This window comes from Anoplopoma fimbria, chromosome 11, assembly GCF_027596085.1.
Source record: "Anoplopoma fimbria isolate UVic2021 breed Golden Eagle Sablefish chromosome 11, Afim_UVic_2022, whole genome shotgun sequence".
Taxonomy (NCBI): domain Eukaryota; kingdom Metazoa; phylum Chordata; class Actinopteri; order Perciformes; family Anoplopomatidae; genus Anoplopoma; species Anoplopoma fimbria.
Window position 1 is genome coordinate 19747591 of NC_072459.1, and position 26943 is coordinate 19774533.

The window sequence follows — 26943 nt, forward strand, 5'->3', positions numbered from 1 at the left end:
ATGGTGACTTTGCTGTTAACATTTCTGCTTCTGCTCTAGAAAAGATATTTAGTTGTAACTAAATTATAAATGACTTCTAATCTTGTTCTGAATTTATCTGTTTTAAAAATGTTCTTTTATTTTTTTTTAAGTAATAATTTATTCATGGAAGAGAACTGAGTACCGATAAGAGCAGCTCCTAGTAGGGATAAAATCCTAAAGATACCTCTCCCTACGTAAAGGCCACTGTAGTCCTCCAACACAATTAGAAAGGGAGGGGTGAGTGGAGGAGTATTTAGCTTAAGTTGCAATCTGTAACTTCACCACTAGGTGTCACCAACTCTTGGTGGTGCTCCTATATTATATGTGCTGAGGCGATTACCATAGTGACCCTAATAGTCTGTTCTCTTTATCTTTTTAAATGGAATATGAAACTTCTTAAAGCTACATTGAGCCCAGGCACCTGTTTTATACTCTTTTACAAGTGGTTCTAAATCCATTACTAGTTCCATCTATTTATTGGAATATCATAGTTTCCTCTTGTTACTTCATAATTAATGCCTTATAATTTAAAGAGCACAATCAATCGGACCAAATGTGACACAGGAATGGATTTTCACTCCTGTTCCATCCGACCAATCCCATGACAGAGGTTAAAAAACTAAATATATATAATATCCTGTCCCAATACCAGAAGAAAGAAACCCGTCCTGTGTTTATTCAAATTAAAACAGCATATTTATGCATAAAAACTAGAGATGCACCAATTCCCTCGAGGATTCTGATTTTCGTAACTTATCTTAAATGATCAATTCTATCATAAAAATTCATAATTTATTATTAAGAAGTTATGTATTTATCTTTACAAAACTATTCATGAGTCAGGATCTATTTACATGAACAAAAGGATGCATTATATTTTATTAGAGGGGCAAACCACCTAGCTTAAGAACTTCAATGTCTCCTAAAATGTACGTTCATAAATACAACGGAGCTGCATTGTGATTTATTTTGTCATAGATCACGTTTGCTTTTGACATTAATGCATATAAAATTAGTCTAGGGAAGAACGTGTATCAGGTTATCCGATCGATCGGTGCATCGCCTAACCTATTATTATATTTGTTCCTGTTGAGCCTGTTCGTTTCCCCTGTCCCGTTCAAGTCGTGCTGAATAGTGAAATTGTCTCCCATCCCGCTAAGGGAAAAAAGACAGCCTCTAATGCACATTTTAGGGCTGAGAGTCAGTTAGTTTAAAACCATTGCAGGTTGAGGACGGAGAAGACTCTCGGGAGTCTCGTAGCAGAAGAGCCGATGTCGAGACAGTGAGAAGGTGTTATTACTCAAACACAGAAATGACAGAACAGGACACAGTCTTCCTCACACTTTTCCATGATAAAAAAAAAAGTGAATGCCACTATTCGACTACACAGAGCAAATGATTCAATGACAACAATAATCGAGGGACACGATCGCTATAGGCTAGTAAACATCTGGTGTGTGTCCGCTGTCTATTCGACAAATTAAAAAAAGTACTACAACACCTGATTCCAGGATGGTTTTGGAACATATCCACCACATTTAATTTGCTCTTTCTCTCTTTTTTTTCATCATTTGTTGTTTTTTGTGAAAGAAAAAAAAACCAAAAACAAAACAAAATAAAGATAACAAAAAAAGGTTAATCCTACAAAGAGACATTTTCTTTTTTTTTCAGCTCTTAAAACTTTTCTAACTCATAAATTTTCCAAGTCCGATAGTTGTGACACTGGAAGCAATGCATACGTGTCAGTCCTTCTCTCCGTGATAAAAGGGGGACGAGGGTGGTAGGGCCGTGATATGTCGGAGGTCATACATGGTGAACTGTCGAGGAGGGGGTGGACTGGCCCCCGTCTCCCACGCCTCGACGTTGAAGTCTCTTAATCTCGAAGGAGGTCGGGAGGAGAAGCAGGATGGGGGGTGGGGGGAGTGGGATGTAAACTGGGATGGTGCCAATCCCCAACAGCTTCACTCATTCCGGCGGCCGGCTGGCTATCACCTGGGTTAATGGGTCCTTACCGGTTTGTTCTAAGAATCTTAGGGGGAAGCTGCTGATATGTCCAGTCAAGATGACAAAAACTGGGTGTTTTGGGGTGAGGTGAACTGTGCTTGTGGAGCAGCAGGTTTTTAGCTTTAGCTCAAACTAAGACACAGTTTTCGGCAAGACTGTCCTACTGGTCACCTTCCGTGTTGGAATTCTCTCTCAAGTTCTCACAACTGGCATTTATTAAAAGGTTACGAGAAGAAAGCTTCTCTACTCGATGCCTGGAGCTCTTGGTGTGGCCCTGCAGAACGGCCATGCACACTTTTCCCTTTTAGACACGATCGCACGTGATACGACCTACTTGAAGCCTTAAAACCTACCGCGTAAGTGAGAGAATGGGAATCTGTAGCGGCTCTAACGGTGCGCATTTTAGGTGCTCCTTTTATTAATTAGTTGTAAGGCTTTTCGTTAAGTTTGGACGCTTCCTCAAACTCAATTTTGACATTTTAATATGTCATAGGCAAAGTTTAACTAAGACAGGTGTGTATTTTAATTTAAAATCGAGACAGTGTGGTGGTTTTCCCCCTGCTTCCATCCTTTCAGCTAGAAGCAGGCTAACCACATCACTGGTATGGGTAAGATTGCCAAGAATATTTAAAGCTGCGCTGATCGATATTTAGATTTTAACAATGGATCAAATGTGTTATGTGAAATGTGTCTACCCACTCGGCTTTTTAAGCGTGAAAAAAATCCAATCGTGCAAAACACAGAACATGTTTTACAACTATCATCTGACATGATGGGTAAGCTAACATGCCAGCATTAACCCCGATTCCTGTCGGTATAGTGTACGCCGAGGTGTTAGCAGAGGACCCGGACCTTAGAATCTACAGTGGACGAGATGATTGCAGTGCTTTATCTCTTTGCTCAGCACAAAAGTTGACCAGTATGCAGTTCTCCCAAAACCTGATGCTTGGATCGCCAACACTGCTTTTAAAGTGGAACCTCACAGTGGGCAATAAGTTAGTCTGTCCAAGTCACACAAAAACAAAGCACATTTTCCGTACTCTTACGGGTCGTCGGGCATGTAGACGGCTTCTGTTTAATGATGTCTCCACTTAAAACCAAAACTATCTGCATTTCTTAGTGAGCGGGGGAAAACGTGTTAACTAGCGATTTGTCTCGAGTGAGTCCGTCTCTTGAGAAAAAAGTGCGGTTCCGATATGAGAAGCCTGCATGGCAGCCCAGAGTCGAGTACTAATGATGACGATGATAATAATAACGGCGCCCTACTGTACAAATGAAAATATTTAGTGTAGATCTGGTCTGGAGAACTGTAGGAACGGACTGATACTGGTGTCTGGCAGCGAGGTTGGCCTCAGGGTAGAAAGGGGGGGTTGAAAAATCACTTTGGGGGCTTTATGACATCTAAAATAAAAAAAACAAAGACATTCAAAAACAATAAAGGAGGGGAAGCGGAGGGACTGAGATACATGTTTAAGGGAGGAGGGGAGAGGAAATAACGGCTGTGCATCCCAGCTGTGCACAAGTTGAAGTCCCAATGGATCCGAAGGGGGGGGGGGGGGCAAAAGAGTCAGCAAGACAAAAGAGTCTGGACGGATAGGAGAGCGTTCGACCGTTCATATAGTGATGGACTGAACAGAGTAGAATGAGGAGGACGAACAAGGGGAGGCAGTGCCAGCACAGCACTGGTTTTGGTATATTGGTTTTGGCTGCGGTCGGTGCGTCAGTCGGGGCTGAAGGGTTTTGGGGGGCCTGGGTGTGGCGGGGAATCTCTTGTCATGCGGGGGCGGGGCGGTCGAAGGGGTCTCCGTCAGGTCCTCGCCTTAACTGCCGTAATGCATGGTGTTGCTGGGGATGACCATCGGCGAGGCCATGGAGATTGCTGCGCCCCCCATGGTGAACTGGTTGGTGACGGGATAGTAAGTACCGCTGCTGCTGGGACCCGACTGGCCAGTGGTGGCTCCTGAAGGGGGGAGGGGGACACAAACAAAGCATGGCGTTTCTAACTGGAGATGTTTCTCTTCTGTGGTTTTTTTTTTTTTTTTTTTTTTTTTTTTTATTAATAAAGTGTTAAAGTGGATGTACCCTGGACAATTCCTGTGCTCATGATGGAGCCCATCCTGGAGTGGGTGTGGTTTACAATTCCGGTGTTCACTGTGACCAATCAGGAGAGAGAGAGAGAGAGGAGAGCACAGTTAATGATACGTGCACACTTCGAAACACTTTTGTTTCCTGTTTTTAGCTTCAAAACAAAATGGTAGAGCCCTTAAGAGCCCCTCACACAACAAAAGAGTAGTTCAATCTGTAACTGTTAGACAGTCAGAAGGCAGAGAGGCTGTCTAAACACTTCACATGTAAGTGTGGTGGCTGCGGGAAACATTGGAAAAGGTTGACACAATGTTTGGAGCTGTTAAAATGTGAGGAAGTGAAACTCTGAAAGGAGATGAAGTGTGGGTGACAAAATGTGAGTGGGAGGTGTCAGTTGAAGTGAATAAACTGTCAGCGTTGCACCGGATACCGATACCATTAATGGGTCTCAATACCCTGCAAATAAAACAGTACGATACCCCATTTTATTAGTACCCGTACTTTAAGAATGAAAGTGTTTTAAGGGACAAGCGTGTTTTTTTTGAAGGAATACAATAATCTTAACCATCTTTTAATTTGTTTATATTCACCTGGTACTAAAAATGCAGTTTTCCTTAGCTTAGAATGAGCCCTTCATATCTACATTAGCAGCGTGTCCTTTTCAGGGAATCCGCCGCGTCGCACCGCTGTGTCTCTCCAGTAGCCCAGAAAAGACAAACCAAACACTGGCTCTATCGAGGGCCTTTAACGTTTTTATGCTACCTAAAGGCTGCCGTAGGTTCTCTATGTGCTCTGAAAGGGAGAGGTGAGTGGAGCGCATCCCGTTACATTATTAAATGCCCCTAGAAAATTTGAGACTGATCGTTGACCGATTGGTGCATCTCTAGCAGCAAGATATTTCGGCAGGGTATAGTATCAAAGTCATAATTTCTGTATTGTGACATCACTGGTTAGAAGTACTTTGTTCATTACCAGTGAAAGTTAGAAGAGCTGATGTGTCGTGTTTTTTTTGTAATTAAAAGGTCAAAACCTGAGACAATATTTGTAAGCATTAAAATAAGTTTATCATTTCAGCTAAAGAGAAAGAAGACAATGAAGAGCAAGAGCAATGTCATTCAAAGTCACAAGGGAGGAAGCATATACTGCAACACAGTCATTTGTAGAAAAATGCAATTATCAAATCATAAACACCATAAACTTTAAAAGTTACACAAAGGTATTGTGAAATTGTTGATCAACAACATAACTAATTTTACATTTATTAATCTGACACTCTAAATATCAAGTTACATATCGCAAAGATTTTAAATTAGTCCAGCACTTCACTTATCAGTCATCACATTCCTACAGAACACAGATGTGGGGGAAATATTTCGTTAGACATTGTTTCCTCCATGTCACACACAGTGCTGCAGAGCTGACCAGAGACCAGATCATAAACACTCCTGTTCAAACCGCCGGTCTGCAGCTCCATGCTGTGCTGCAGACCTCCTCTCAGTCGCTCTGCTCTTTTGCTCTCCGCTACGTTAAGTACCATGAGATGTTGAGAAGTCGGGGGGAGTGCGATTCGTACCCAGGGGGATGAGGTTGTTGTGAGACACCGCCGGGCCGCTGCCAATGACTGTGCTGAGGTCATAAGCTGCAGGCATCCCTGGAGGGGGGGGAGACACACAAAACAAACCTATCAACACGTACTACTGAGAAATCATCACATTCAATGTTCTCATTACATACAGCTCTTCTCAGCGTGGGGCCTGGTGACACCATGTGACATGGGAGGGAGGAATCAGGGGCAACCTCTTCCATCGGGGTTTGTTTTTCTAAATCTTATGTGGCATATGGAGTATGCGTCTTTCAAGCCGTCATTGTGTGTATGCCACAGTTATAAATGAGGTCCCAAGTGTGTATCACACACACACACACACACACACACACACACACACACACACACACACACACACACACACACACACACACACACACACACACACACACACACACACACACACACACACACACACACACACACACACACACACACACACACACACACACACACACACACACACACACACATACTTCATGGCTTCTAACTTCAGGTGCAATCATTGTCACAGGTCTCGCTTTTGTTTCCACTGTACTTTCTCAGCGTGTTCCTGAATGCAGTTTTCAGCACTGCTCAGCAGGTGTTAATAAATCTATGCGCCACGTACTATTGGAGGGATGGGACGCAACAGCTTGTTTGAAACTTGGAAAACATGGTTGTCAATAAAGCAGGGCTTAGATCAATGCAATTAAAGTTTGTTCTGAAATCCAGAAGACGTTCTGATTCAAAATGCTTTGTGCTTTGCATTTGTCTGTATAAACTGAAGATTGTTTGCACTGTGGGGAATAAATTAAATGTTTAAAGTTACTACGAGGAACTTTCAACCGGTTTTGAAACACTCTTAATGGAAAACTGATGCCTCTATATGGTCTACATAAGTAAATGAGACCATCAGCAAAAAGATTGGCTATGTCTTTATAGTTATTCTTAATGCTGCTTATTGGGTTAGCTGCTTGGATTCCGCATGAAACCAGATGAAATGAGGACTTCTTAAAAAGGGTGCTAGGAAACTAACTCCTTTGTCCCACAGGGGCTGTTAAATGCAACACAAAATGAAAGGTCCTCATGGTAACTTGCATTACATTTCCAGGTAATATTTGGGTAGCGTTGGTTTTAAAAATCATGTTATATGCAGAGCTATGGAGCGGTGACGACGGGACCAGCAGCAGAGGTGTACAGGGAGATGCTGGTTTGGTGTTCTCTCTTTTTGATTTATTCAGCCAACCTCCTACTGCTGGTGGGGCTCTTCCATTAATTGACTGAAAAAGACATTTAAATGTCAATGTGTCCGTTTGGAAAATGTATAACTTTGTACCCCAGTAAGGTAAACTAACTGGAAAGTCCTCTGACATTCCTATACTCAAAGTGTCCAATCGCTTTTCGGTTTGCATATTTATTGTTTTCAATCAGTGTAAAAACCTGTGCACAAAAATACGAGCAGTGAACGATATTTATGAGCGGAAAAGCATTTTGGTGAGCAACAAGGCTGTGACGAGCCTCCCAACCTTGCCTGATGTCTCCTCTCCTTTGAATAGTCCCTCTGAATACTGACCATGACCTTTTAATTGGCTGTTTGGTTCGATTACTTACAAAGCCAACTCTGTGACCCACACAGGCAAAAAAAAGCTAACTAGCCAAGTTATAACCTAGCATGACCAGTAGGACTGCAAACTAGTGGGAGTACGAAAACTTGAAACTACATTTCACGAGCATGGACACACCCCCAGTATCACAAGGCGTGTCCCCAGTAAGCATCGTCAGCATTATGTAGGCTACATATAACCACGGTTAAACTCTTACATTTACCGAGAGCATCAAAGCAAATTTGCAAACGCACATAAATCCCGTCACCACGACAGAAAAACCCAAAATGGAGGCCACTCGGTCAGGTAAAAGCCGCTTTTAACGCTGTTCTTTCACCAATCATTGGATTGCTTTTATCTTGCCGTTTAAGTCTTTTTACGATTGTGGTTTTATACTTGGACCCCAAACTAGTATGGCTGATGGCTGTGTGTGGGGACTGCAAACTGGAGTACTCACAGTTAGGGGACAATATCGACCGCCTTGAGTCTAAGCTCCGAAAAAAGGGATCAGCTGATCCCAGCAGCTCGGTCACCCACCTCCGTAGTGTCTCAGTGTCTAGGACTCGGTGGCCTCGATAAACACCAGCCCTTTATTTTATTTCTTAGTTTATTCTTATCGTATCGATTGTTTTTGTGTTTCATCTATTGTACTGTTTTATTAGGCTTTGAATTTTACCTTAGTTTGTCTTGCTATATAGAAAAATATACTCTTATATAATGCATTTGTGCACGTGGAGCAGAAAGGCTAGCTCCCAAGGATGCTTTTCCGTTCAGATACTTTTCACTGCTCGTATCATACATGGTTTTTATGTGCGCAGGCTTTTAGACTAATTAAACGCCACAGATATGACGGGTCGCCTCTTTTAAAACACATGGAGGATAGCTTTCATCTGCCAGTGTTTACGTGTGTTCACCTGATACAGCCATCCCCTGATTCATGCTGTAGGCCGTGCCCGTGTTCCACATGTTCTCGGACGGGGAGGTGTAGTGTGAGCCAGGAGGGGGGTTGGGGGTGGTGCCTGTGTACCTGCGAATACAGACACACACACGTTTAACATGGGAGAGGCGGACAGGGTTCCCCGTCTTACATGTCAAACGGTGCCATCCGGATCCAGCTGTGTTCGCTGGGCTCAAGAGACCAACTCACCTGAAAAAGGGGTTCTTCAAGTCCAGGAGGTTGCTGGACTTTGATCCTGTCTGATCCACCTGGGCAACAATACTGATGTCGTAGCTTTGTCTGTTGAGAGGGAGATCATTGAGAGAATTAGATGAGATGGCTACCACTCTCGTGTCTGCACAGTAATCATGACGCTACGTTGAGCAGCCGATTTTTATTTCTTGAAAGAGAAAAGTGAAATGATTATCCCCTCAAACCAGTCTGCGTTCTTGACATGTATTACTTCTCTCTGCTACTTTTGCATACACAGCTTTTAATAAACTTGTTTTTTGTCACTCTGAAATGAATTATTAGTAAGAGAATATCCTGAAGTGTGATTTAATGGATTTCATCGTTGGAATATGTTCTAATTATTAGAACATTATTATTATAATACACTGTTCTGTGGCTTATGACTGGCCAGAGTTGTTAAATGCCTCTCTTACGATCCATTGATGTTTGTGTACAGTGGGTACGGAAAGTATTCAGACCCCTTTAAATTTTTCACCCTTTGTTTCATTGCAGCCATTTGCTAAAATCGAAAAAGTTCATTTTTTTTCCGCATTAATGTACACTCAGCAACCCATCTTGACAGAAAAAAACAGAAATGTAGAAATTTTTGCAAATTTATTAAAAAAGAAAAACTGAAATATCACATGGTCATAAGTATTCAGACCCTTTGCTCAGTATTGAGTAGAAGCACCCTTTTGAGCTAGTACAGCCATGAGTCTTCTTGGGAATGATGCAACAAGTTTCTCACACCTGGATTTGGGGATCCTCTGCCATTCTTCCTTGCAGATCCTCTCCAGTTCTGTCAGGTTGGATGGTGAACGTTGGTGGACAGCCATTTTCAGGTCTCTCCAGAGATGCTCAATTGGGTTTAGGTCAGGGCTCTGGCTGGGCCAGTCAAGAATGGTCACAGACTTGTTCCGAAGCCACTCCTTTGTTATTTTAGCTGTGTGCTTCGGGTCATTGTCTTGTTGGAAGGTGAACCTTCGGCCCAGTCTGAGGTCCTGAGCACTCTGGAGGAGGTTTTCTTCCAGGATATCTCTGTACTTGGCCGCATTCATCTTTCCTTCAATTGCAACCAGTCGTCCTGTCCCTGCAGCTGAAAAACACCCCCATAGCATGATGCTGCCACCACCATGTTTCACTGTTGGGATTGTATTGGGCAGGTGATGAGCAGTGCCTGGTTTTCTCCACACATACCGCTTAGAATTAACGCCAAAAAGTTCAATCTTGGTCTCATCAGACCAGAGAATCTTATTTCTCATAGTTTGGGAGTCCTCCATGTGTTTTTTGGCAAACTCTATGCAGGCTTTCATATGTCTTGCACTGAGGAGAGGCTTCCGTCGGGCCACTCTGCCATAAAGCCCCGACTGGTGGAGGGCTGCAGTGATAGTTGACTTTGTGGAACTTTCTCCCATCTCCCTACTGCATCTCTGGAGCTCAGCCACAGTGATCTTTGGGTTCTTCTTTACCTCTCTCACCAAGGCTCTTCTCCCACGATTGCTCAGTTTGGCTGGACGGCCAGGTCTAGGAAGAGTTCTGGTCATCCCATACTTCTTCCATTTAAGGATTATGGAGGCCACTGTGCTCTTAGGAACCTTGAGTGCTGCAGAAATTCTTTTGTAACCTTGGCCAGATCTGTGCCTTGCCACAATTCTGTCTCTGAGCTCCTTGGGCAGTTCCTTCGACCTCATGATTCTCATTTGTTCTGACATGCACTGTGAGCTGTAAGGTCTTATATAGACAGGTGTGTGCCTTTCCTAATCAAGTCCAATCAGTTTAATTAAACACAGCTGGACTCCAATGAAGGAGTAGAACCATCTCAAGGAGGCTCAGAAGAAATGGACAGCATGTGAGTTAAATATGAGTGTCACAGCAAAGGGTCTGAATACTTATGACCATGTGATATTTCAGTTTTTCTTTTTTAATAAATTTGCAAAAATTTCTACATTTCTGGTTTTTTCTGTCAAGATGGGTTGCTGAGTGTACATTAATGCGAAAAAAAATGAACTTTTTCGATTTTAGCAAATGGCTGCAATGAAACAAAGAGTGAAAAATTTAAAGGGGTCTGAATACTTTCCGTACCCACTGTATATTGGCTGGGTAAATCAAATTTCATGAATGGATAGTTAGATGGCTGGATTATTTGGAAGGGAGAATATGAAATTGGTATGCAAGTTAAAGTAACAGTTGATGGATTTAAATTTCTCTGTCTGTGGGGCGAAATAAAGTTAAACCGGTCAGATATGACATGAATAGCACTCATCTTGCTGTAAAATCAGCTGCTCCTGGGGCCGCAAATTTATAGCACACATTTTATAACCCTATGGGGATAAATCATTGAAGGTTTTTAGATGGAGTGGAGAATCACTTTCTGAAAAAATATCCCAAACCATCTTAATATTTAATATCTTATAGTTTATTTTAAGTCTCTCTGACATGTGTGGCTGGAGTGCACTGAGTGCAAGCACTCCCCCCGCCTCTCCTGGTCTCAAAGATGAGTCTTTAACTGTTATTTTGATTATTATCAGGAGGTAATCACATGAACCTACATATTTTAAACAAAAGTGTTTAACGATGTATAGCCTTCATGCAAAACGGTTACGTAGGCCTACGTTCCCACCTGGTCACTATCGGACCCCAGCTCCACAGACAAACAGTGTGTAAAACGTCCCATTGGAGCCTAACATCTAGTTTTGAATGCCCAAAAAACACAATATGAAGCTTCTGACATGTACAGGTAAGATGTGGACCAATCGTCGTACCTCTTGTTGGCCACCAGCATGGCAGTGCCGGACAGCGTGTCCCCGGCCTTGGTGAAGAGGGGGGACTGCAGCAGACAGCGGACCTGGTACCAGTGGGTGAGAGGCTCTGTGGGTGCTGTGGACAGCCATACTGTCATCCTGCAGAGAGACGGAGCAAGGTCAGGACAACTGTGTGGGACTACCTAAAGTCATTTCTTAGATTCAAGCCACTGCAAACAAAGGCATCATGTGTTTATTATTAGTAACTGGCTGACTTACGATGATCCCATAAACGCCACATCAAACCAGAAAGCCAGGCCGTGCACCAGGCCTGAGTGCATCATGTGGAACTTAAAAGGAATCTCTATCCTGGGACCCAAAAGAAATGGCAGAAAGAGACATATTAATAAGATTGGGGTTTAAACAAACATTTTACACACACACAGGCATTTTCACACACACACACAGGCATTTTCACACACACACAGAGGCATTTTCGCACACACACAGAGGCATTTTCGCACGCTCGCACGCACGCACGCACACACACACACACCTGTAGAGATCCTCTTCTTTGGCCTCCAGGAAGTTGACTGTGTATTTGACCGACTTGGCCATCAGAATACGGATATCAAATGTGTCCTGTGGAGGAAAGCACAACAACAAATCCAGTTACACACGACACAAATCCAACACTGTCTCCCAACCAGTTTAAAAGGGCTATGTGTGTGCACGTGTGTTTGTTGTGGATGACATACCACAATGGGCTGGCGGAAATACTCGTCCACTGCTGCTCCCCGCAGGGCAGAGAGGTCTACACCATGGAAGGAGGGCTGGTACCTGAGGGCCAAAGAAGAAAGACATATTTCATTTTTAATTGGTCCCACTGCAAGTATATGTCCAGACTCATAAAAAACACAGTTTGTAGTGAAGACTTTAAAGGAATTGAATTCCTTAAGCCCAGCAGGGATCCCATATCGGGTTCATCCAGTCATCAATTTCTCATTCTGAGTCGGATTCCGATAGAACACAAAGTTGTAGCCATGATATAAGTCAACGCTTCAAATATGGATGTTGCTGCAAAGAAGCTGCAAATTCTCAAATGTGGAAGTTTCACTCAAATATTCTACCCAGCAGCAAAGATCGATACAATCACCGAATTTTTAATTGGTGTCACCAATTCAGTATCTAACCACATGTGGGCGGCTGTGGCGTAGTGGAGAGCAAGGTAGTTCTCCATTCAGAGGATCGGTGGTTCGATACCCGGCTTCGGCAGTCGATGTGTCCTTGGGCAAGACACTTAACCCCAAGTTGCTCCCGAAGGCTTGCCATCGGTGTGGACTGGATGTTGCATGAATGTTAGTTAGAGTCTGATGGTGGCACCTTGCATGGTAGCCTGTCATCAGTGTGTGAATGGGTGAATGATATGTAATATACTACTGACTGTAAGTCGCTTTGGATAAAAGCGTCTGCTAAATGACTGTAATGTAATGTCACTATCTTCCCTTCTGTTCACTTAAGATTAAGAACCTTATCCTTTAAAGGTTCAGGTTATACAAAGATAGTACACTGCAGACAGTACTGCCTCTTTAGGGGAGATTATCAGCTGATCGCTGTAGCTACACCTCGTGAAACAATTGTGACATCATCTTCAACGGGACACTAGCTGAATCCTTTCACCAGCAACCAAACAGAGAAACGTCTGCATTTCCTCGTAGAGTACGGCCTAGTTTAGCTGATGACTTTTTTTAAATATCTGGTATGAGTGAATTCAAATAAAGGCTACATTACTGACAGTAGCTTGACTATTTAAATATCGCGGTTTGTCTCTCAGACCAATCAGTGGTCTGCAGAGTTTTAACTCCACTTTTCGACACCGACTTGGATTGTTCTGTAATCACACTGTAGCCCCTCTATCCCATCCTCTTTCCCTGCTCACCAGAAGTTGGCCTTGGTGAACTGCTCCATGTAGAGCTGCTCATCTGTGAAGGGGGCCAGGTGGACGTCACCGATAGTGGGGAACATTTTACCTGAAACACACAACCAGAGGCGGCCAGTCAAAAAAAGGACTAATGCACGGACAACAATTATCAACACAGAATCAGAAACTGAAATTGAACCATTTTGAAACATTAACACGTGGCCTCATACATACAGTACCAGTCAAAAGTTTGGACACACCTTCTCATTCAACTACTTTAAAGAATCTAAAATATAAAACATATTCTGGTTTGTTGAGCATTTGTTTGTTTACCACATAATTCCATATGTGTTCCTTCATAGTTTGGATGTCTTCAATATTAATCTACAATGTAGAAAAGAATGAAAATAAAAATAAAGAAAAACCATGGAATGAGAAGGTGTGTCCAAACTTTTGACTGGTACTGTATACTTGTGCATACTCACTGTGGACTCCTATACATTTCTATGTACTCACTGTGGACTCCTATATACTCACTGTGGACTACCATATGTGTGTATATACTTACTGTGGACTCATATTTATTTGTGTGTATTTACCATAAACTCGTATATTTTTGTGTATATTGGCTGTGGACTTCTATATATCCATATATACTCACTATGGACTCCGAAATATTTGTATATACTCCTTTTGGACTCATATTTGGATATATTTACTGTGGACTCATATATATACTCCCTGTGAACTCCAATACATTGTGTGTATTTACTGTAAACCTGTATATAAATGTGTATACTTGCTGTGGACTCGTATGTATTAGTGTATACTCACTGTGGAATCATTATGTTAACCAATTCAACGGTATCTAATACAGCTGCCAGGAGTGCAGTGCTTTCCAAAGTTTTTTTCTCCTGCTACTATACTAGCATGTCTTTCACCCTCTATCCTACCATCTACCACATACTTTGCTATGTACCACTTTTCTGTGACCAAAACCTGCTCACCATTGGGTTTCAGGAACTTCTTGGCATGCAGGTAGCTCTCCAGCATGCGCTCGTTGAACAACATGTAGCCCATGGGCTCTGAGATGATGATGTCAACCTGCTCGGGGAGTGTCACCTCCTCCACCTTCCCCGGGATGACGATCACGCGCTCCCCCAGACGGTTACTGTTCACCAGCACCTGTAAGGCAGAGCGCAACTTTATACTAGGAGCTGAAATACTGCCTTGGATGGGTCAGAATAGAGCGACCCATCAACGAGGTCATTCAGAACATATCAGATTCAGGGAACTGATGTCAGCATTAATCGGTGTGTGTGTGTGTGTGTGTGTGTGTGTGTGTGTGTGTGTGTGTGTGTGTGTACCTCGGCGTGCTGTGCCATGGTGCTGGCCTCCACAGCGTAGACCTTCCTTGCTCCAGCTTGGGCTGCAAAGAAAGAGAGGATCCCCGAGCCACAGCCAACATCCAGCACCACCTAGGGAAGAGAGAACAGGTTTAATTACAGGTAGATTGTGCAAGATTGTGTTACATGACCTCTGAGTCATAGTATATGGCCTTCTCGAAACCTTTTATCTGATGTAAAACTATTAACCAATAATACCACAGTTAAAGTCCTGAATAAAAATGTTTACCTCATAACAGGCATTATCAGCACAATGTTCCTAAATCTATTTAACCTTTGATCAAGATTAAGCTTTCTAGTGTAATATGATGCTGGATAGTTTAATAAATAATAATGCATATTTTAATCGTTACATTTATGAGTTAAATCTGAATGTGCAACATAAAAGTAACATTTCTCTGTCAGGTAAATTTAGTACTAGAATTCTTCACTCTTAAGTAGAAGTACACGTAAGGTTGAATACAGCTTATTTGCCTATTTTTTAAGAGCTTTGGGGAGCTTTTGTTAGTTATTTCGCAGTTCAATTAGTTAGAATAATTACATAATACAACAGAAGCAGCTTCTCAATTCTAGCTGAAGACCATCAACTTTGTCAGCTAAAACGACGGCCGTCTCTGTCTGGTTTTACTAGCTTTAGCTAGCTAACTAAGCTAACGTTCGAGTTGGTTAAACACGCCCATCCTTTGACTTTTTCCTGTCTCCAGCTAACTCAAAGACAACTATGTCAAACATTAATATGTCTGTCTTAAATATGAACAGGATAACTTGTATTGCAGGATAGAGCTAGTTATTCTTAGTATTACGTTAGCCTACACTCTGTAGCATCCATGACTGGCTTCGACACAGAAGAAAGACTTTACAGTTCATGTGCTACTCATGAAAAGGGATTTACTATTGCAGGAAGCTAGCTAGTTAGCCAGACATGCTATCATTTGCAGTTAGAGTTGATAGACTGTTTAATCCATTCCTTACACTTTTGTTTGTGTTTTGGGGTTTTGGAATGGTTACAGTAGTATGAGGTTACCTTGTCCTTGAAGTCGGTGTGGTTCTGGAGAATAGCCCGTTGGTAAGTCCCTGTCCGAACGTAGTCCTGCATCATGTTCTGTTGCTGGGAGAGGTAGCCATAAAACTGCAGAGAGAAGAAAAAAAAGCACATTATTTATAAATCATTATTTCAACACCAATGACATTAGGAGTGGTGTTGAAAAATAAGTGACAAATCAGTTAACCTGAGAAGCATCCAAGTCAACAAGTAACGAACTAAACAGCTATCTAGATAAGATAATAAGATAATCCTTTATTAGTGCAGTGTGGGAAATTTGCAGGCTTACAACAGCGTAGAGTAAAGCTTGGGAATCTCTGTGTGTGTGTGTGTGTGTGTGTGTGTGTGTGTGTGTGTGTGTGTGTGTGTGTGTGCGCTTTTTCGGCAAGTCGAGGTGCGGGAAACGAGACAATGTGCCATGTTTGCGGGAAAAAAGGAGAGACTGGCTAGACAGCTAATGATATGCTCAAGGTCTGAGGCTGTTTTTGTGTTGCAGAACGCAGCATCATCTACACCGGCATGAGGGAAATTATATGTTCTGCTATTCACAGACAGGGAACGTCTTTATGACACCAACAGAAAATATAAACTGCATGTCAAAAGTTGTTTGGTGGTAGAGTGTCTTTTTTACAACTTTTGTAATACTTTGTAAAAAAAGGTTTGCAAATAAGTCATGTTTTGTACACGAAAGCGAAAGGATGTGTAATGGTCCAACCGGACTGACAACTGATGGGGCAGAAAGAGTTTAAAGATCCTTCTGAGCAACAGTTGAATAAGAACAGAAGAAATCCAAGGTCATTGGTAAAAGGAAGTGAAAGCTTAGCATCAGAATGCCTTCAGATTTAAATTGGAACCAATTCCTGTTTCAGTGTTCCCAGTCATGCAGTCTGTGACAAGCCGAAACATTAACAGGTGCTATAACTTAGAAAGCCACAATAGACAATGAAGGTTAGGCTAGAGTTATCACTATTGAATAGCAGCTGAACATACTATGGACTGACAAATCAAAGTTTAAACCTCTTCAATCTAACAAATGAGGAGATGGTACAGGGCCCAGAGAAAAAAGGCCACCCATGATAATAAAATTCTTAAGGCAAGCATTGTTGTGGTTGTAATGATGGAGGTTCTATTATGCTTTTCTGGACTGGAACATTTTTTTCTCAAAAGTTTTTTGGGGAGGAAACTATGGGGGCATCAGCTAAACATAAGGTTAATTCCTTTAATTTTCTTAGGGTCAAACTATTTCAAATGTAAATAATTAATTTGTACTCTTTTTGTCTCTGTTAATATAGACATTATTTAAGGGAAGAGGAAAAACAATATAACAGGTGACCCCAAAATTTTGAGTGACAGTGTACATTTCTTTATTTTGGGTACATATTTGTATCCCTCAAATGAGAACACAAGAGCAGATCTATACACAGTGCAATAATTGTGTTTCAACAAGATATTTCTGATTGCTTCATGGAACTAAATTACGGCTTTTTAAAATAAAAAATGTATTTAAAATAATGTGGAAAATGCATTCTCCTAATGACATGAAATGATGGTCAGCCAAGAACAAAGGGTAAGGCACAGGGGTAAATATTACATTTAGTTAATAAATGATAAAATAAATCGTTCTCATGTATAAGTCTGCTGTATAAACTTCCACCATAACAACAGCCTTTTCTCTTCGTTCTCACCTGGAAGTATTGTACAGCAGAGGAGTCCTCTGTTCTGTCACTGAAGACTGAGCGCTCATTGACATGTCCACGACTGTTCTTCAGGAGGTTATAAAAGGACTGAAAGTCTACAGGAGAAAACAAACACACATGTATAAGAACAATTACAGGCCATGCTTTACACTGGACTCTGCATTACACAACAGCATTCATACAGCGCAGTAACGACGTCAGCTATGTTGAATGTTTCAAGTTTATGTTTGAACTTGTGCGTGCAAAGGTTACTTCCCTTCCTTTTTACTAAGCCCAACGTAAGCAGTTTAGAGCAGTATAAAGTTTCAGATATTCTTCATGTATGATTCTGTTTATAGAAGTAACAGCACACAAGCTTAGGTTATGTCTTTTTATTTGTGATACGACTTTGGTGATGTATGACATGTGTTTTATTGCTCTGTTTAGGATATTGGTGAAGATTATCTACTCAGTCAGGGATATTGAGAACAGGTTGTTTCACAACTTTAGCTTCATCAAGTCTGCGGCTGCAATTGTTGTACTTTTTCAAAGAGAAAATGATTTTAGGATGAAGATTAATTGAAGACAGCATTTCGGGCAATGTTGCTTAAGTGTAAACCAAATCCAATTAAGAGCGGGACAGAGCTGTTAACGTTAGCTTATGATAGCATCCAGGACCAGTGAGTGAGGCGATCCAACACAATGAAAGTGTTAATCTTGAACAGGGTTTTTATAAAATGTAACCTGTAGCCATACAAACTAATGTAGTTAATTAACAATTTGTAACTCTGACTTGCTACTGTAAGTAGCAAGCTACTTAGCAAAGAAAGCTAACGTTTGCATCCTATTTTAGAGCAGATAAACACAGAGTTTAATTGTTTCTTTATACTTATTTGCTCTTTGTATAAAAAAAGAACAAAAAGAAAGAAGCATTTAAACTCTTTATATACGGAGTGTCTCTGTTACTACAGCCCCACAGATTCAACATTACAGTAGCACATGGTACATGTACCCAGTGTGTGGGAAGCACAGACTCACTGCTTACATAACCAACAGTGGGCATGTTGGCTCTCTCTGGGGTTATTAACAGAGAAAACAAAGCTAATTCACTATATTCACACGGTGGCCATATTGTTGTTGCGTCAAGCTCAGGGTGGGAGGAATCTCCCCAGTAGAGTCTGAGAAACTAGTCAGAAAGCTATATAGTGTTGAAAGAATGGAAACATGGCAGATAAATCTGTACAGATCCCCACAAAAATACAAAGAAATGGATACATGTACTGTACTTAAGGGTCATATCCACGAAGTTAAAGGAAAGACCACCGGCACGCTATTTGACATTAGCTAATTTAAGTAAGCAAGAGGCTACCTTAGTAGCTAAAGTTGTCATAAGTAATCAATCCCTTGACTTGCAGCGTCGATGTTATAATTAATTATTTTGTTGGAGGAGACATGACCAGCATGTATTTAGATTTATGTTAGTAATATGACAGCAGGCTAATGCTAGCTAACGCCAACATAAGCTATTTGTTACAACAACAAGAAAATAATGAAAGTTAAAAGTTAAAGCACTTCGCTCAGCTTGCTATTTTGACAAGCCCAGGCTGTATTAGTTAGATATTAGTAATATGCCAGCTGAATCAAGTGCACTAGCGTTGTATTTTCGTAGTTGTTTTTTTATTGCCAGCGTTAGCTAAAGTTGGCTAATGTTAGCGTTTGTCAGTGAAGCTAGTCTGGCCTGTATAGCATTTTTTAGTTTTGGTTCCAGTCAGAGTTGAGGCCACTGGCACTATTACAGCCAGGGCAAAGTTACAAATTTCACCTTGCAATCAAACACAAAGCAGCCATTAGCCAATGTTTCACGTTTCCATCTGTCACATTACAAGGTATCATTTGGTTCACCGACCTCAACCTACTAAAGGCTGGCCATGTCTTCTCAGACAAAACAGTTAATTGTAACATCGACACTGCATGCCATGGCATTGATTCCTTATGACAACATTAGCTCGTTGCCAAATTAACTCAGCTATTGTAACTTGCCAGTTGTCTTTCCTTTAACATCATGGATACCTTCAATACAGTTGTTGCATTCCTTGGTCTGGATTAAATGGCCGGCATTTGAATATGGTGAATGTCACTACTAATAATTCATTTTTTTTTTCAATATTTCCAATGTTTGGTTAAACAGAAAATTACTTCTTCATAGGCAGTATTTTTAAACCTAAAATCATGATGTTTCCACCAGACATTACAGTCACGGAACACATTTTGCCACGTGTGTGTGTGTGTGCGTGCGTGTGCGTGTGTGCGTGTGGCTGATGTACAGCATGTAACAGCCGTATTGTACAGGGGCGTTTGTGTTTACCTGCAGGCGAGGAGAACTGCAGCAGGACGCTGTTGCAGCCCAGTGTGATGATGAATGACTGCTTCCCCACGCGGCTGCACTCTGTCTCCCTGGAAACCGAACACTTGAACACGCTTGCCTCCTCTCCTGGACAGAAAAAGAACCAAACAACTTAGGTCAAAGTGAGACACACTTTCCTACAGCCACTCTAATTTAGAAACAAAATAAACCCGTGTGCCGAATGCTGCTTGAACTTTACTTGGGTTTATACATTTTTAAATTCAATGACGGCTCCCTGGAGATGACATTTGACTGCCTTGGTAATACAGAGCACTGAACACAAGCTGTGAGAGGCTGAATCACTTCGGCACAACTGAATTGTCAACCTGGATGTTCAGCTTTAAAAAAAAAACATGCCTTCATTTTTATTTTCATTTTGTGTGACAGCCAAAGAGTTTTCTTCCTGCGGGGCTAACGTTTCGCCTGACAATTCAATTTCAGATTCGACCCAACCAGCTCCTGTGTGGGAGAGCTGAATAAAATGAACCTCCAGCCTTTTTATCTCCCTCCGCTGTTTACACACTGTGGAGGGATATGGACAAATGCTGAAATGAGGTCCTTTTTTTAGGGTTAGGGTTAGTGTTAGAATGCGTTCAACCAAAATACCCAGTTACAAGGCTAAGAGGCTACAGCTGGACCTCGTTGTACGTTTCTAATTGTCAACAGATCCTTGAAAAATGCCCATAACCAAAAGAGTGTTTGTCCATCTCAATACTTTCTGACTTCCTTACAGAGTCTGGTCGCTACCCCACATGATCCAACTGACAGTCATTTTTTTTTTAAAAACGCCTCACAATATAAGTTTCTTTAGGCTCAGTAATCTCCTACAGCTGGTTGCTGTTGTTTTTACTCAAACAGCAGGAAGTGGTGCGTTTGTTGGGGACTATTTTCAGCCGCAGATTAATCCACATTTGGTGCTCTAGTGGGTATTTGTGGCAGCAGGGCGGTGTATTCTGGATTGAGACAAATTAACTACAGTGTGTGTGATCATAGTGATGAAGGAACATGTAACCCAGTGTGCTTCACTGATGTGTTCTTAGTAGTTGTTGGACACAATAAAATAAAGCCAAACAGACTCCACAAATTTGCATTTATTCAACCATTTGCCAGGCGATACTGGTCTTTTTCTTGCACAGTGGCTGTGCTGTGAGTGTGTGTGTTGGCTCAAAGATTATGATAAAACCACAGGACAAGTGTTTGCATCCATTTCCTCTTTAGAATAAAAAACTGAGAGAAACTAAAGTTGCTGTCCTTCTGGCTCCTGCTCATCGCCATGACTCTTGTTGCAGAGCTGGATTAAACGTGGAAGTTATAAATAACGATATTCTTTTACATTTTAAGAAATTAATACGTTTTTTTAATACCATGTATTTTGTCAAACCTGTGTTGCAAGTCTGTGACCTGCTAAATAAAAGATGACCTAAATAATGCACTGCACTGATGTAAAAGCATGCAACTCCCTAGATAGAACAAGGATTACACAAACATCTGATGGGATATCTTGCTCTTGAAAATAAAACTGGAAAGATACTATTTTTTCAGGATTAATGAAAGCCTCGCAGAATTCCCCCTGTACTGTCCCGTGCCAATACGTCTCCAGGCTGGAAGTACCTTGTAGTCGTGCGGCAGGGCTGGGCTAATCAAACGCCTGTTGAGGGATTAAGTTGCAGCACTTCAGATTAAGAGACAAGCATCCTCTGGGAAAGAAGCCAGCCCTCAGGTCTCCTACGACAAATCAACCACTTACACTGCTGACCCAGCGACAAGACACTTACCAATAATGTGAGAAAACATCTCACTCAATACAAACGGGGGATCCAGGACTATGTATTGCCAGGGGATATATTGTGATAATTTGATGTTAATAGCGCCTATGTTCACCAAACACATATTTAATATCATCAAACAAGAGCTAGAAATTAGGTGGCACATCTCCAGTGCTATTGTTACCTTCATAATTATAAAGCAAGATTCCAAAAATAACAAAAACTGTCAATCAATAAAGCTATGGAAAGAAGCAAAGGACAGAGGGGGGGATGTCAAATATATCAATTTATAAAGTTTCACTATCAAAACCTCTTAACCTGCAAAAAAGTGTTTTATTATTATCATCATCATCATTCCCATAAAAAATAGGGGGACTCACGAACGGTTAAAATCAAAGCTACTTTCACTCTCTATGCGAGTGTGTGTGTGTGTATCAAGTTGCAAAAATGCTGGCTCCTACATTTCCCATAATGCAATCATGAACAAAAATATTTTCCTCCCTCCATGCCTATTAAATGCCCCCATCTGTTTTCTATTATAAATCTGTAGTCTCAAACCCAATCTGAGATAACCCCGATGACATCACTGGGGTTATTTTTCTTTCATGTAAAACAAAGCTCCTCCAGAAAAGACATTCAACACCTGCTTTTGCATGCCAAGTAGAAGTACCCGTGACGATTTGACTGATTTATAAGAGTAAAATCTGTGGACTTCCTCGTTGATGACTATGCAGGATATTAATAGATAGTAGATCCGGTTCTGGTGAAAACAGCTCCCTCACTTCTGCTACGCAGTGAAACCTGACCTCATGAGTGAATGCACGTTTGAAGAGAGATCGCCTTCACTATTCTTTTTATATCACGTTTCAGGTTTATTAATCTGAATATTTCAAATAAAAGGCTGAAATGTGTCAGTTGCCTCTGCCATTTTTTTCAGATCTTCTCAATGCTTCAGATTGTAGCACGACTCTCACGCACACGAAACAAACGGACGCCACGCATGTTAAATTACTGGCAAGATTGGTGTTCACAGGGTTGTAACGCAGGAAACATAACACCAGAGACATCTCAGCTTCTACAACTCTAGCGTTAAGAATCTTTTTGTTGAACGTGGAATACATCCAGTTCAACGGCTATAATCGTGACATGATGTTGACATGTTCAAACAGCTGCTAAAGACAGCGTTTCAAAATTAATAAGAACATTCTCAGGCATTTAGCACCAACATGATGCACCATGTTGTAATATAGACAGGGGTGTGTATTTATATATATATATATATAAATAATTTAACTGTTATTATATATATATTATAATTTTGTTGGCATGTGTATTAGGTAGAGATGCACAGATTGCAGTTTTCTTGGCTGATTCAGATTTTTTAAGTCTGATTTTCTTTCTAAGAACAATAATTTACAACGAGGCTCCAGCATAACTTGATTTTTTAACCACCGTAAAAATGTATTTCAACAGTTCAAAAGTCGTTGTAAACCATTAATATCGTAATGTTACCTGTACACTTTGTTATTTCTATAAATAGTGGTGATTTGCATAAAGCTATTTATTCATGAACCGTACCATTATTTATTTACTTACTTTGAGGACATGTATATTTTGGATTTATAGTTAACCGGTTTATATTTATGACACCCACTGTTTTTAAAGTTTATATTTGTTTATTTGCACTAATTGTATTTTTTTCCTCTTTGTACTAACCTGACGCACCAGATGGTTTGTTTCACAGAATCAGCTGAGACGTTGTCTTTGGCAACAGTTTGAAAGAAGAGCAGGCACTTTCAATAAAAAAAAAAAACCTAAAAAAACTTGGCAGGTGATTGGATGAACCATCTGTCAAATAAACTCTTGGTGGTGCCTGTCAGTAGAAGAGTGAAGACATGTTTTCTTTATTCTGCTTTCAGTAAGGAGATATTGTCCCGGTCTGATGTCATTGCAGCAGCAACGCTAACCTCTTTATGACAGTCCCCTCTGTGACGCACCAAACACACCTAAACCACACAGACATTACATTACAGTCATTTAGCAGACGCTTTTATCCAAAGCGACTTACAGGAAGTCGCTCCTCACAGGACGCTGATTGGTGCCTCGGAGACAACCGCATTGCTTGAATCCTGACAAGATGGATTTTGTGAGATCTTGTGATATTGCACGTGTCTAGCTGCAACCTCTGCGCAATAATTTCCCTCGGGATAAATAAAAATTCTATTCAATCTTACACATAACCTAAACAAAATGTTCTGCACCTATTAACATCAACAGTCACAGTCTCCTTCTTCTCCTTCTAGACTTTGAGACATAGTTGAACGGACTTTACAGCATAATCTTAGGAACCTTTCAGGCCATAAAAATTGTTTGACATTAAAATCAATGACCAAAGCTGAACTTGTGGTGGTCAAAGACCTTCGAAAAGCCAATCAGATTTCTGTGTCTGCTATTTTTACGACACATGATCGAGGTTGAAAGCCAAGAAGTATAAAATTGTCAAACTCACGATGTACAATTTGGAAATAATTATCAAAATTGATGCAGAACCGGCAATAGTCTTTTTTATTACACTATATATTTTTTTTATTGCCTTTGTTACCCACAATGCATCTGAACAGTTGGCTCAGAGATTCTGATCCGTTATGCTAGTAGGTAGGCTCATTTCTTTCTAACTCCACACCCCAAGATATTTTACTTTTTAAACTTAGCAGTAGTCTTCAGACCCGGCCGACGTTAAATCAAGTTACAGCACTTAATGGACATTTGGATGGAAGCTTCATACTACTTTTTGTCACATGTGCTGTGGAACCCCCAACACCTGTAAATGGACAATGAGTAAAATCACTTCCACCTTAATGCAAATATTTAGTTTTAGTGACTCTCTATACATGATGTGTTTGAAGATAGGATTCTGTGTTACAGCTTACAAATGACTAAACTGAATGGTGGATGTCAAAAAACTTATTTTTAGCCCACAGGGGATCTTGATAAGCTATTATTAATATTAAATGATGTTAATAAAAACTGTTTAGCAACTGACATTTTTAACTCTAATACAAAAATATACAAATGTTTTTCACGAGCCTCAAATGAGCAGAGTGCATCTTTATGTCATTTCAAATGTCCCTTTTTATTACACACTTCTATGTTTTCTAGGACCTACATTCCTACAGGCACCATTTAAACTTCATATTTTAATGTGTGCTGCAAGAGATGTGTGGAGGCAATTATCTCAGTGCCATACAACCTCGATACGGATTTTCTTAAAGAGTCTACAAATGAACGTCGGTGGGCTTTTCTTTAACTTCAGCGTTTACAGCAGAGGGGGTCTGCGCAGCTGTTCCTTTTCAGCGGGACATCCCATTGAATGAGAAAGCTGCGGAGGGGCTGGAGCGTCCCTGATGCTGTTCCCTCCACGCAGGAGGGAAAGCAGGCGGCGGGGACCCGGCTATTGTTCCAATGAGAACAAAGCTGAATGCATAAGTAATGAGGGCCCGGTGTCTCCACGGCACTCAAAACGAGCGCTTTAAGCAAAAAGAGTTAAAAATGTGTGTTTACAACACTGAAGACGAGCTAAACGCAGCCGACCGGACCGCGACGCACGGTCACTAGTGATGCCCTCTGCTCCAAGCGAGCTCAGAACTAACTACATCACCTGGCTCTCTTAGGCACAACCCGGAATATTGTGAATTAATGTTAATGATGTGACCAAATAAACGTCCACGAGTCATCAAGGGCAAAACGCGTTAGATGCTAGCAGCTTGTGTGCACGTTAGCTCGTGATTGGCTAGTGGCATTGTTTAGCTAGCATTAAACTACACACAACTTAGCTGCCCCGCTAACTGCCGTGACTAACCGAGCTATGGGGGATGAGCTATATTATGTCGAGGTCTCCGAAGATGTGACCTCGTGTGGGAGCTCAGAGCTTGAGGTTTACTACCAATAAAACCAAGTCGGACTATGAACATTTTTGGAGTTGTAAGGTTTCCCTCGTGATGGGTAGGGGGAGGCGACGTTAGCTTCTTGGTGGCTAAAGCTACGTGTGGCCGGATTAGCCGTTAGCACTGGCAGTTAGGACAGGCCGAACATCCGAGGAGCAGCTGCGGGAAAAGGTCAACTCACCATTGGAGAGATTGATGAGAGCAGCGTCGTGTGTGCTCCTGACTTCTAGCCGCAGGGGCTGCTGCTCTGAGTGTCGCTGTATGTCTCCATTCGCGTCTCCGATGGAGAGGAGCCGCACGCCGGGGAACACCGAGACCGCCATCTTCGATCTGGAAGTAGAGACAGGTCTGTGGCGCTCACATCCAACCACGCACTGCTCTCCGCTGGAGGCAGGCCAGGCATCAACGTGAGAAGCGGCCTCAACAGCGCCGCCTGACTGCTCAAAGTGGGTAGTGTGTAAACATACCGGTGGCTACGTCATGACTTCATGCAATCCACGAGCTCCCAAAGGTTTTCAATTTACAGAAGATTTTACAGATTTTTTTAAAGATACAAAAATAACAATAATAATTTATATATATTTTTGGTACACTCTACCAACCTTTATCAACGAGTATAAAAAAGGGGTACACTATAGCCATAAATACTATTAGTGTATACCATATCCACCCTATATATATATATATATATATATATATATATATATATATATATATATATATATATATACACACACACCAAGTCGGACAGCGGGTAAAATAAGTATTGGACACGTCACCATTTTTCTCAGTAAATATATTTCTAAAGGTGCTATTGACATGACATTTTCACCAGATGTCGGTAACAACCCAAGTAATCCATACATACAAAGAAAACAAAACAAATAAGTTCAGAAATTAAGTTATGTGTAATAAAATGGAATGACACAGGGAAAAAGTATATTGAACACATGAAGAAAGGGAGGTGCAAAAAGGCATGGAAAGCCAAGACACCAGCTGAAATCTTGTCAGTGCAAATTAATATCAGCTGGTTCAGTCCCAACTGATGGCCTATAAAAAGGTGTCTCATTACCAAGGTGTCACACAAGAAACATCTCATGATGGGTAAAAGCAAAGAGCTCTCTCAAGACCTTCGCAACCTTATTGTTGCAAAACATACTGATGGCATTGGTTACAGAAGGATTTCTAAACTTCTGAATGTTCCTGTGAGCACTGTTGGGGCCATAATCCGGAAGTGGAAGGAACATAATTTCACCATAAATCGGCCATGACCAGTTGCTCCTTGCAAGATTTCTGACAGAGGAGTGAAAAGAATTATCAGAAGAGTTGTCCAAGAGCCAAGGACCACTTGTGGAGAGCTTCAGAAAGACCTGGAATTAGCAGGTACAATTGTTTCAAAGAAACCAATAAGTAATGCACTCAACGGCCGTGGCCTGTATGCCCGCTCACCACGCAAGACTCCATTGCTGAAGAAAAAGCATGTAGAAGCTCGTTTAAAGTTTGCTGCACAACATTTAGACAAGCCTGTGAAATACTGGGAGAATATAGTCTGGTCAGATGAGACCAGAATTGAACT

The 26943-nt window shown here is 41.3% G+C and overlaps 1 protein-coding gene across 3 annotated transcripts; it reads right to left on the reverse strand.

Annotated features, from left to right (window-relative positions):
• Positions 1-865: 865 nt before the first annotated feature.
• Positions 866-25815, reverse strand: carm1 (coactivator-associated arginine methyltransferase 1). 3 transcript variants are annotated; one of them, XM_054608310.1, is made up of 16 exons: positions 25549-25815; positions 19619-19741; positions 17263-17369; positions 15560-15664; positions 14497-14607; positions 14137-14314; positions 13148-13238; positions 11967-12048; positions 11765-11850; positions 11488-11577; positions 11230-11367; positions 8447-8536; positions 8214-8326; positions 5645-5761; positions 4108-4176; positions 866-3985 (listed from the first exon to the last, which is right to left on the reverse strand). In XM_054608310.1, exons 1-16 carry the CDS (start codon positions 25688-25690, stop codon positions 3846-3848), a joined length of 1782 nt encoding a protein of 593 aa, XP_054464285.1. In that variant the 5' UTR covers positions 25691-25815; the 3' UTR covers positions 866-3845. The 3 variants fall into 3 exon arrangements, with proteins under 3 accessions (XP_054464285.1, XP_054464286.1, XP_054464284.1); XM_054608311.1 differs by having other exon boundaries at positions 5684-5761; positions 19619-19744; XM_054608309.1 differs by having other exon boundaries at positions 19619-19744.
• Positions 25816-26943: the final 1128 nt, after the last annotated feature.

What these genes read in the sequence shown, in the direction of transcription:
- carm1 (XM_054608309.1), bottom strand. Translation starts at nt 25,690, where the DNA reads ATGGCGGTCTCGGTGTTCCCCGGCGTGCGGCTCCTCTCCATCGGAGAC. An exon ending in CTGCTGTACAATACTTCCAG is followed by an intron (nt 15,665 to 17,262) that starts GTGAGAACGAAG and finishes TTCTCTCTGCAG; the next exon opens with TTTTATGGCTACCTCTCCCA. An exon ending in GAGCACAGGAATTGTCCAGG is followed by an intron (nt 3,986 to 4,107) that starts GTACATCCACTT and finishes TCCCCCCTTCAG; the next exon opens with GAGCCACCACTGGCCAGTCG.